The sequence below is a fragment of the Mus musculus genome, chromosome 1 (genome assembly GCF_000001635.26).
Source record: "Mus musculus strain C57BL/6J chromosome 1, GRCm38.p6 C57BL/6J".
Classification (NCBI taxonomy): Eukaryota; Metazoa; Chordata; class Mammalia; order Rodentia; family Muridae; genus Mus; species Mus musculus.
Window position 1 is genome coordinate 105639632 of NC_000067.6, and position 12843 is coordinate 105652474.

The window sequence follows — 12843 nt, forward strand, 5'->3', positions numbered from 1 at the left end:
GTGGTGGTGGTGGTTTTTCAAGACAAGGTTTCTCTGTATAACAGCTCTGGCTCTCACTTTGTCCTAGAACTCACTTTGTAGACCAGACTGGTCTCAAAGAGATCTGCTTGTCTCTACCTCTTGAGCACTGGGATTAAAGGTGAGCACAACCACCGCCCTGCTCAGACCCATTTTTAGCAACAGTACTACTTCCTGCTGAGGGTTTTCCACTCTGAATAAAGCATGATGGAACTGTAATCTGAGGCCCTATTCTCCTCTTCGGAAGGGGAGGCAAATACCAAAGCCAGACAATCTGAATTGGGAATTGTCTTCTTGGGAGTCAGAGAGCAGCAGCTACAAATATAATTTTGTAATACCCTAAGGTTGGAACCTTGAGCAGCACATCCATGCAAGGCCCTCGTGGTTCCTATTGATTTCCAAACATAATTTTCAAGCATCTATGTGATCTAGCAAACCTTCAAAACTTTTCAATAATTTCTCCTCTAAATGGACACAGATTCTATTGCTTATAATCAAATATTACACACATGAGCATAGATAGATAGATAGATACATACATACATACATAGATGTAGATATGTGTGTGTGTGTATGTGTGTGTCTCACTTGTTACAAGAATAGAAAAAAATCATATATTTTTTAAAGAAATAAAACATTTAGGGGCTGGAGAGATGGCTCAGAGGTTAAAAGCACTAGCTGTTCTTCCAAAGTTCCCAAGTTTAACTACTAGCAACCACATGGTGGCTCATAACCATATATAATGAGATCTGGTGTCCTCTTCTGGCCTGTAAGCATGCATGCAGGCAGAATGCTGTACACATAATAAAACAAATCTTTAAAAAAAAAAGTCCTGCCATAAAACATTTAAAGGTAAGCTTTCTTTCATGTTAGATAGCATAGATTCAATTATGAGATATTAAATATAGATATGTAGGAAGGAATAGTTTTAAATATAACTACAGATTGGACAGAGGCACATAAAAAGTAAATTTTATTTTTATATGGAAAAATGGTAATAAATGTTATTCCTTACCACCGAATTAAGAGGAAAGGGGACTCCAATAAGGGATGCCATCAGAGGTGCAATATCAGCCTAGAAATAGAAGAATTCAATTCTAGTAAGTCTATATGCATAAACCAGAAAACTGTACCCTCTCATACAACTAGAGACTATCACCATATTTATTATTTATATTTATCAAAAACCTTTAAACATTTATATATGTTTTTATATAGCAGTGTCTTTAAATGTCATTTGCTAGAAATTCATGAACTTCAGAAAAACTAACTTTGAAAAGAAACCATTAAAGGTTATCAATACAAAACAAAGTAAAACAAAAATTACTTGCCTTATTAGCTGAGAACCTGAGTGTTTTGTACAAAGATTTCAGTATTGTGTAAAAGAATACTTTGGTGGTTATACAAGAAATAGGGTAGATTTTATCTGGAGACATGTGCACAAGCACTAAAGAAAGCCTATCAGAAGGAAGTCTGGCCAACCACTGAAGAGGACAGTCCAAATGGCACTATGGGTATTTCTTTTTCAATTCTGATTTTGAGAAGAGCTTATTATGTTTCTGCTGTTATTCTCTGTCTCATTACCCACTCCTCAGCATACTGCAATCTACTTTGACCTATTATCATCCAGAGGCTAATCTCCAAAGGGAGCTAACAACTTCAATTTTTCTAAATTTAATTGACTGTGTTTATATTAGTCCTCAAAATATGCCAAGTAGTAAAATATTTAGAAGTTGGATGAGACAGTTTTAAATCCTGGCTTGGCAGCACTGAAAACCTCAGCATGTTTTCAGACTGCCCCATCAGTCAAATATGTCTCTCCCTTACAAAGTGATGGCAGAATTGAATGAGATAAACTTACAGTATACCTAGCACATAATAACCTGCAATGAAGGGCAGTTACAATGGTTGCTCTTTCTAGGCCTCTCTCAGTGACCCTGAGATAAAGTCTCTTCTGGGCCTCATTAATGGCTGCTTCTGAGTTCCCTTTGTTTCACTGGTGCTCCTTTTAAAGTACCCCTCTGTTCCTCACTTAAAGTAAGGTTTGTAAGGTTTGCTATCAGATTCATGCTAGTCCCAGAAAACCAATGTTATTCAAAGTCTTCCTTACATCTTTTCTCTCCCACCTGTCTCATCTATTCATCCTAAAGCCTGAGGATTCTTACACATACACAAACACAAACACACACACTTCAAGAGCTTCCTCAAGCTTTTAGAATTAAGTCCCCAAGGGCCATCAGGCCCTAACAGACCTGTCCATAACTGTTTCTGCCTGACATCCTACAGACCCTGTGATCTGAGCACAAGCCAGTTCTAACATCATTCAACCCATGAAGCGTCTTCTATGCAGAGCTCTGTGCTCATGCTGCTCTTCTCCGTGGAAAGTCCTGCTGCTTCCTGGCCTCATTACTCGTGTTTACTCTTTAATCTCAGCTCAATCCTAAACTTCCCAGGAACTCTTCGCTAAGCAGAGTTTTCCAGATATATACATCCCATGCTATTGTGGCTATAGGCGTCTCCTACAGTACTTACAGTTCTAGTTCCACAATTGGTTATACAATGTTTTGACAATGTCAGTTCTCACCTCTGCAGCAGAAGCATCCCAGGTCACAGCTTGTGTTTGCTTTTACTCACAATTACCCCACTTTCCACATGGCACAAGCGGGCATAAGAGTGTTGGTTGGAGGACTGAATACAAAGATTCTCATCTAACACAGTTGTATGCCACAAATATTAACCAATAGATAGGAACTTTGGAAAACAAACTTTACATTCAATTTTTGACTAAGATTTACTTTTGGTACAAATAAAAAATGTTTTTGTATGATGGTCTTCAAATCATTTCTAGTCCTTAGATTGATTTTTAAATTATAAATTAGTGAATTAATATATAAAATAATTGTAATATATAATATATAATTAGTGAATATATATATTTATATATACACACATGTATATATATGTGTATATATATATATATATATATTCATTTTCTTCAGTATCATGCATTGATCCTAAGAGGAGAAAAAACCCTATTTTTATTATGCTCCTAGAAACAGATTTTCAAAGGCTAGACAAGAAACTGAATCTCTAAACCATAGTTTACTGTCCTTAATAAAAGGACCTTGTATGTGACCTAGAAGACAAGCTACCTGACATTTTCATATCCCAGTTTTGGTGAACCTTCTACAAACAGTGAAGATAGCCACTTAAGTAGCATATATTCAACAACCCTGCATTTGGCATTTACATGTAATATTGTTTAGCTTTTTTTTTCCAAGACAGGTTTTATTTGTGTAGCTTTGACTATTCTGGAATTAGCCCTGTAGACCAGGCTAGCTTCAAATTGAAAGAGATATGCCTACCTCTGCCTCCTGAGTACTGGGATTAAAGGTATGAGTCACCACTGCCCAGTCTCGCTTTCTTAAGTTACACACATACTCTCCTCTTAACAAAAGGTCTGTAGCTAAGTAATCTAAACTCTTGTCATACTTTTCCATTGCATTATTAAGGGTGATTATTAGGTTAAAATACAGTGAAAAGCGAAGTATCTATTAACAAGACGAACAGTAACTGAGAGCAAGGAAAGAAACTCCTAAGAGGAATGTTAATGTACTTCTGTTTAATGTAAGCAATGCAACTGTACTGGCTGGTTTTGTGTGTCAACTTGCCACAGGCTGGAGTTATCATAAAGAAAAGAGCTGCAGTTGGGGAAGTGCCTCTATGAGATCCAGCTGTGGGGCATTTTTCCAATTATTGATCAAGGAGGGAGTATCCCTTGTGGGTGGTACTATTTCTGGGCTGGTAGTCTTGGGTTCTATAAGAGAGCAAGCTGAGCAAGCCAGTGAGAAACATCCCTCCATGGCGTCTGCAACAGCTCCTGCTTCCTGGCCTGCTTGAGTTCCAGTCCTGACTTCCTTCAGTGATGAAGAGCAATGTGGAAGTGTAAGCTGAATAAACCCTTTCCTCCCCAACTTGCATCTTGGTCATGACGTTTTGTGCAGGAATAGAAACTCTGATGGAGACAGCAACCATTACAGTCAAAGAAATTTAATAAGATTTTAAGTTTAGACTTAATAGAACAAGTCCTGACTAGTATGTGGAAGGAGCCTTTCAGGTAGAAGGTTTGGGGTACACACTTGTGTTTGGCAGAATGCATGCATGCATAGGCCAGAGGAAGTCAGAGGAGGATGTTGGGGTAGGGGTCTTCTATTGTTCTCCATCTTATATTTTGAGACGGGGTTACTCACTTAACTAGAGACTTAGTCTACTAAACAGGCTGACAGTTCAGCACGCTCCTGGAACCTATTGGTCTTCACCTTCCAACACTAAGGTTAGAGGCACATGAAGCCTTGCAGACTTTATTGGGTGCTAGGATTTGCATTCAGGTCTTTTTTTTATAGTAAGAATGCTTGAGGACCGGAGCCCCCAGGGAGGGGGCTTTAGTTTCAATTGATGGTTTTAAAAATTGTTTATTTCTTATTGTGCGGAAGATGGAGAATGGGAGGGGAGCAGGCATGCCACAGCATGCATGTAGAGATCAGAGCACAGCATGCTACTCAGTTCATTTCTGCAAACTTTGGGACTCTGGGGCATTGAACTCAGTCAAGCTTATGTGGCAAGCACTTTACCCACTTGACCATCTCAACAACCCACCTGGTACTTGTTGTTGTTTGTTTTAATTGGCACAAGATTAGTCAGGCCAAAGCACTCGAATTAGAAGTAGTCTCCATAAAAGGAATGTTCGAAAATATTTTGCTATTATTATTACTGCCACTTTTTCTCTAAATTTCTTATAGAAAATAACATAATTAAATTTAAAAGGATACCTGATTGACATCTCTCCTTTTCCAGTTTTCCAATCTCCATTCTGAATGAAAGAGACATAAATATGATGTTAAGATTTTTAAGAAGAACAAACTGTCTTATTTTCAGGAGTGCTGGACACTCCACATGTATTGGAAACCTCTCTCTCAACCAAACATATAAAAAAAAAAAGGAGAGATGTTAAAATAGCAGAGGAATAAAAATAACTCTTTAGTGTTTTCTGTGTTTTATTAAGCTTTTAACATTTTTTTAAATGTTCAGGAGACATAATACCCAAAACATCCAAGGAAACAAAAAGGGAAATACAAGCCTAATGGCAACTGTCAGCAAGGCTACTATTCACTGTAGTATCAGCTACTTAGTAAGTAACACACAGCACAACAGCCAACAGCCCTCCCTCCCTTTCTCTGGGTGGACATCTGTTAGCAAAATAGTTACATCTATAGCTGTGAGGCTCCTAGGATCATTAACACAACATTTTAAAAGTGGTATATGAAATTACTATTAAAATTCCTTCATGGGGCAGTTCTATTCCTACCTTTTTGAGAAACCTCACGCTGATTTCCAGAGTGGTTGGTTGTACCAGTTTGCACGCCAGCAGGGAGTAAGTGAATAACCAGCTGTGAGTCTGTCCTTTCCCCATATCCTCCATCAGCATTTGTTGTCATTTGTCTTTTGGGGATTAATACTTCTGACTAAGCTAAGGTGCTAAGTAACTTTGATTTGCATTTCCCTAATGGCTAAATATTAGAATATTAAAAAATTAATTATCTCTCAGCTATTTGTATTTCATTTTTTGAGAACTTTCTGTTCTATGCCCCAATCTTTGTTTTTCTTGTTCTTTAGTTTTTGAGTTCTTTACATAATCTAGTTACTAACTCCCTGTCAGATATGCATTTGGTAAAGATTTTTTTCCATTCTGTAAGCTGCTTCTTTATCCAAATGATGGTGTCCTTTACTGTACAGATGTTTTTATTTTCATGTGGTCCCATTTATCAGTTGTTGGTCTTAATACTTCCATTACTGGATTCTTGTTCAGAAATTCCTTCCCTGTGCCTATAGTTCAAACATATTTCCTACCTTCTACTAGATTCAGGGTATCAGATCTTATGTCAAAGTCCTTCCCACACTGCTTTTAGTCATGAGGTTTATTATATCAATTCAAAGTAACTAATACAGCACTTACTCATAACAAATAAATTTTGTTTATAATAGTTTTAATCTACTAGACAAGGGTTTCCATGGCATGAATAGTGCTATGAACAGGCCATTGTGATGCAATGTCATCCTCTACAAAGCTCATGTTCAAGAAGGAATCTATTGAGTTTCAAAAATCCAAACAAACAAATACTATGTTTTAAACAAGCCTACTAATAAGCTTATGATTTTGTATTGAGCAGCATTTGTAACAATTCTGAGCTACATGTGGACCATGAGCTGGACACCCCTATGCTAGTACTAAGATCTGTGGAAACAACAATCCCAAAGATAGCATAATAGATTTTAAAAACAAACAAACAAACAAATCTGTCTAAGTTCTATTCATTTGTGCCTAAATAAGTCTGGAAGAATCATAACAGCTTACTACTGCTGTATTCTGGCCCTTTGTCAAATACTTCCTCTGCAGGCCTGTGGCCTGGCCTAGCATTCTCTGCCAGAGCTGACACAATATAAGCAGCATAATGAAAAATGCACCATGGCTTACATGAAGCCACACTGTTCTGTCCAAACAGAAATAACTTAGCATTACATCTAGCTTTTTAAGAGACATACATTTTTAGATATTGCAATATTGTGGGGTTTTTTTTTTTGCTTAAGTTGGAAAATTGTAATCAATTTAATAATTTACCTCTAAGAAACTGTGCACTGTTTTATTTTTACTTATACTCAAATTCTTTAATATAATTTAATAAAAATGAGATTAAAATTTCTAATTCTTAGACATTCAGGAAGGCCAAAATTTGCTATCAGTACTACATAGGGATATGTTCAACAAATGGCTCTGGGAAGAGGGAAGGGGAGAGAGAAAAAGCTAACTAACTCCTTGATTTGGAGAATTTGAATATAATAATAATAATGTCACAAGAATTAAAATAAGAGATTTAAAACATTCTGAAGTGATTTGAAAAGAAACTGACTGAAAAAGTACACTCAGTTTATTTTTAGTTTTATTTTAAATGCTAGATACATAGACATTTAAGGCAAAAAAAAATGTTTGTACCTTTTAAAAACTCATCATCATATTGCTGAGCTGATACATTTTGAGGAAATTTGATTCCAGCTCCCCAAGTAACGAACGGAGTTAAAGTCTCTGACGGATGACCAGCCCCATGGGAACCTACAGCAAAGGCATCAAGTCATAAGATTGAGTATATAATCACAGAATGGCAAAATAATCTCTAAATGCTTTGGTATAAGAATGGGTCCATGTGTAGGCTGGGAAAGGCATAGGCCCAGACACGGAGACTACTGCTATTCTGCTAAATGGATATAATGTGACTTCAATTATCTTCTCAATAACCATGCTGATATCAATGGATTACTGCTTTTGTCAGCTTTAGCCAAAGGAACTGCTTCTTACAGTGAGCAGCAGTAACTGCAGTGATACACAACTGATCAAGTGACAACAGCAGGTGGCTATTGAACTTTCAGCCATTAAGAGGACATCTATATCCTTAGTATGCACACACACACACATACCCTGAGGCCCAGGGATCATCACAGAAGGGGTCAGGGCAGACAGAGGCAGAAAGAGCAGGGAAGAGATTATTCAGGGGACTCCTCTCCCAGTTGGGATCAAGTGGTATGAACAGGACAGCAAGGTGTACAGATTCACCATGGTTTGGAAACAAAAAGTTCCCCATGGGTTCACATATTAAATACTTGTGCCCAGCTAGTACTGATACTTTGGGAGGCTGTAGGGACATTAGGATATCGATAGCTAGAGTAACCAGTCACCAGAGGCATGCCTTTGAGCATAATACCCTGCCCTGTTTCTCCATCTTTGTTTCCTATCTGCTACAAGGTAGAAAATCTCCTCTGCCAAGTACCCAGCAACACAGAGTTCTGCCCAAGCCAACTAACCACAACAAATCCTCTAAAACAGTGAGCCAAAGTAAATGTTTCCTTTTTAAGTTTCTCTCGTGTATTTTGGTCACAGCTATATGCACAATTAACTGACAACAGAATCCTTTTGTTCCAGCTTCTCTGTAAATGGGACAGCTAAAAGCAGTCCTTTCTAAGATGAAATCCAACTCACTAAAATTTCATCTTACGATTCAAGAGGTCAAACCTCATCTTTATGTCCTACCATTCTCTAAGCACAAACTCCATTTGCCTTGAAAGCCTCGCTGGGAGCACAGTTATGTTGCTTTGCCTGCACAGGTAAGCTCGAGGTACAATTTCTTTTCTAATAAAAAAGTATGAAGAAATTTAAAAATATGTGAGTTTTTTTCTACTTTCTCATTTGTAAATAAGAATATGTTCACTTTACAATTAGAAAAAAAAACTTTTCATAGAAGGTCAGACATTTTAAACATACAATTATGCTGACATCTGATTTTCTGAACATAATTCTTGGAAGCTACATCTGGCACTGCTTTTATTAAGGTGGTACTGTAAGACAGACTAACCCCAGTCTGTCATTCCATGGTCAGAGGTAAAGATAAATGCTGTTTTCCCATCATCTCCATAAAAATGCTTGAAAATTGATACGATTTCCTTCACTCCATCATCAACTTTTTTAATATTGTCCTTATATTCCCTGTTTACAAAAAAAACAAAAAACAAGTTAAATTAATGTAGAGAAATAAAATGTATTCAACTGAGACTCATTACATTTAAAGTAAAAAACTGAAAAAAATGCTTTCAGATTTAACCTTTACTACTTTAAATCAGAGCTTATAAGACTAATTTTTTGTTTAATAAATTTTAAAAATTGGAAATAGTTTTCATAGACATTTTAAAAGAAAAGTATTGATTACTAGATACATTAAATGAATACTTTAAAAATTCTAAACAGGATAATAAAGACTTTCAAGTTTGTGCATCTAATAAACTACATTGTTCTGGTGACCTTAATAGGAAAGTCATTATTTAAAGTACAGCGTTTCCCACTCTATAAAGTACTTGTGATTTCTATCTACTACACTGTTGAGAACAAACTGAACTCATGCTTCCCATATAGTTACAAAGTCAGCTTAATATGAATGAATATATTCCACTAATGAAAGCACTGCATCACGTTAAACTAGGGGAATATGAGATATCTATGCTTGTAATTAAACCAGCAGACAGTAGAATTAATATAAAACCAACTCAAGATAAAGAATAAAAGTTCAAATGATTTCCTCTTCCTTATGGTCTGCAAATCTGAGACTACCACTGAAGAACTAATAAACAGCACTTTATGCAATTGTTTGCTGGATACAATGCTGTTAAATAAACACCCAAAGGCATTACATCTGTAATAAAATCCATACCATAAAATGTTTGTGCTTTTGAGATTTACCGGAAACACTCCTAAAAATGTGGGTCCTTTAGATACTTTTCTCTGCCTTGATAAATGAATACAGACTATATGCAAACTCTATCTCGCTTATTTTAACGTGCAGCATAGCCAAAGCACAGATCATTTTAAACAGTATAAAATTACACATCATATAACTGAAAACATTATAAAGGATAGTAGTACATGAAGTATTAGTTTTGTTGTCATCATTACAAAGAAAATTCCAAACTATACCAACATTTTAAACAAAATAGCTATTCCCCACAAGATCAAACAGAACACACGATTCTGATTACCTTGACGATGGTCGATGAGCATGTCCATTTGTATCTATTCCCAATAAATGTAAGAAAAAAACTACTTTTTCTTCATTTACTTTTGTGAACAAAGATTGGTTGTTTCTTGCAGCATCAAAGAAGTCCTACATGTAACAAATCAGGTGAAAACTAATTTATTTAAATTTATAAATAATTGTAACTTTTAAAGAAAGATTTATTTATTTTATGTATGAGAGTACACTGTTTATCCTTTCAGACCCACCAGGAGAGGGCATTGCATCCCATTACAGATAGTTGTGAGTCACCATGTGGTTGCTGGGAATCCTTGAACTCAGGACCCCTGGAAGAGCAGTCTGTGCTTTTAACCACTAAGCCATCTCTCCAGCCCCAAATAACTATAACTTAGATAATCATATTGTGTTTCATTTTGTCCTCAAACTATACCAACATAAAATCTTTGTTATCAATTCAGATAATTCTGTCCAAATAATCATTCAGCTATTGTGTTACTATTTTTTAAAAGGAGCTTAATTTCATACCTTTGTTACTTACTACAGAACTATTACAATTTTTAAAAATTGAATATTTTGTTAAGTGGCAATTGTTAAACAGTAGTGGTGGAAACAGTTCAAGAACATTTATTATATATATACTTGGAAATGGATCATTTTTCATTATCTTGTTCCACTGAAATTTTGGTCAAATTATGACATCTCACTTAGATTATGAGATTTTCTAACTACTACTACAGGTTCATGAGTAGGACCTGTTCTTGGGTGTCCTGTGCTGGAGAAACATCACTTAACAAAATACAGTTCAGAAATTATTAAATTAATGCCACAATTATAAACTGGATTCATAAACCCTTCAGACATAAATAATTTTCATATTCATGAGCATGTACGCAAGTACCCATGAAGAGTACTTTAAAACTATTTTAAATGAACCAATTATGTTAACAGGTATCATTTATTTTTTACATAACTGTATAAAGATTTAGAAGATGCTAACTTTCAATAAGATGAGTATTTCTGAAAAGCTAATTATAAAAAGTATTGAAAAGCAGATGTGGGATAATTACAAAAAATTATTCAAGGATAAAACTACCCTTAACCTTCAATTTATACTCTACTTAACTTGAGTTAAATTATATTTTTTCCATGACTAGCAAAACTTTAAGCATGTGTACAAGATTTGGGAAGCTATGAAACACTAACCAGGTAGAGGTCACTCTACAGTTGTCACTTTGAAAGTGGTTTTAAAGTTCTGTTACTTAAAGAAGCTCTCAGGCAATTATCCTGCCCACAACTCCTCCAGCTTTCCCAGGAGCAAAGAGGTACAACACTTGTACCAGGGACACCATGTAAGATGCCCTCCCATTCCCTATGCCTGCCACCTCCCCTTAAAGCACACCCAACAGTTATCATCAGCACCCTATCCCCTGTGCTCCATTTTCCAGTCACAATTCCTCCTGCTTTCCCAGAGGCCACACCAGCACTAGAGACCCCTGAGACAAATTTGGCTTGCAAAACCACAGCAGTGAGAATGGCCACAAAACTCCCATCTGAGTCACCAGCATTAATCTGAAAACAGGCTGGTCACGAGAACCCTAGGTTACTCACAGGCCAAAGACTGAGAAGAAAGAGAAAGCAAAGGGAAACATCTAAAAAACCCATCTAACAAAGATAAACTTAGAAATCAGCACCTAAACTTCCAATAATAACCCCCAAACTCAGATGACTAGAGGCCAGCTTAAGAAAACAATCAACAACAGCCAGGGCAATATGGCACCCCTAGAGCACAGATACCCTGCAAGGCATGGATATTCCACCATAGCTTAAGCACATGAAAATAACATTAAGTCCAGTCTTAAAAAGATAATTGAGGTCTTTAAAAAGGAAATGAATAAATCCCTTAAACAAATACAGGAAAACACAATCAACTAAGTGAAGAAAATGAATAAAACTGCTCAAGACCTGAAAATGGAGATAGAAGTAATAAAGAAAGCACAAACATGGACAACTTAAGTAAGCGAACAAGAACTACAGACATAAGCATCACCAACAGAATACAAGAAATGAAAAAGACTCTCACACATAGAACATATGATGGAAGACTTCAATACATCTGAAAAAATTTAAAAAGCTCCTGACACAAAACATGCAGAAGTCTTGGTCACGATGAAAAGACCAAAACTAAAAATAATAAAAATAGAAGATTCCAAGCTCAAAGGCGCATAAAATATTTTAACAAAATTGTAGGAAAAAAATTCCCATAACCTAAAGTAAGAGATGCCCGTAAAAGCACATGCTTACAGAACACAAAATAGAGTAGACCAAAAAGAAAATCTACCCAACACATAATAATCAAAACATTAAATGTACAGAAAAAAGAAAGAATGTGAAAAGTGGCAGGGGAAAAACACCAAGTAACATATAAAGGCAGACCTATCAGAATTACACCAGACTTCTCAACAAAGACTCTAAAAGCCAGAAGGGCCTCGACCACAAATGTCAGCCTAGACTATTATACCCTGAAAAACTTTCAATTACCATAGACAGAGAAACCAAGATATAACATGACAAAACCAAATTTAAACAATATCTTTCCACCAGCCCAGCCCTATAGAGGATACTAGAAGGAAAACTCCAACCCAATAGAACAACTGTATTAAAACACACACAAAACAAAACAAAACCTCAAGAAATCATTAATTTCAAACCATTAAAACCAAAAGAAGAGAATAACACACACACACACACACACACACACACACACACGAACAACAAAATAACAGGAAATAACAATCATTGGTCTTTGGTATCTCTCAACATCAGTGGATTTAATTCCTCAATAAAAAGTCACAGACTAACAGAGTAGATGCAAAACCGAGAACCGTCACTCTTCTGCACACAAGAAATATGCCTTAGGATCAAAGATACACCTTATCTCAGAATAACGGGCCATCTTATTAAAAGCAAGCTACAAATTCAATGCAATCCCCATCAAAATTCCAACACAATAATTTACAGACTTTGAAAGAACAATATTCAACTGCATATGGAAAAACAAAAAACCCAGGATACCTAAGACAATCCTGTATAATAAAAGTACTTCTAGAGGTATCACTATCCCTGATTTCAAGCTATATTACAGAGCAATAGTGATAAAAATTGCATGGTATTGATACAGAAACAGAGAGCTTCATCA

The 12843-nt window shown here is 36.1% G+C and overlaps 1 protein-coding gene across 8 annotated transcripts in view; it reads right to left on the reverse strand.

Annotated features, from left to right (window-relative positions):
* Positions 1-12843, reverse strand: part of Pign (phosphatidylinositol glycan anchor biosynthesis, class N) — a 145321-nt gene that overhangs the window by 121211 nt on the left and 11267 nt on the right. For all 8 annotated transcript variants that reach the window (XR_387175.3, XR_387174.4, XR_003955701.1 and 5 more), the window contains 5 exons: positions 9652-9776; positions 8478-8608; positions 7067-7183; positions 4848-4888; positions 1034-1093 (listed from right to left, as the gene is read on the reverse strand). Coding sequence is in view for 4 of the 8 variants with exons in the window: in NM_013784.3 (NP_038812.2) it covers positions 1034-1093; positions 4848-4888; positions 7067-7183; positions 8478-8608; positions 9652-9776 (474 nt within the window). In the remaining 4 variants the exon portion in view is untranslated. The remainder of the gene's footprint in view (positions 1-1033; positions 1094-4847; positions 4889-7066; positions 7184-8477; positions 8609-9651; positions 9777-12843) is intronic.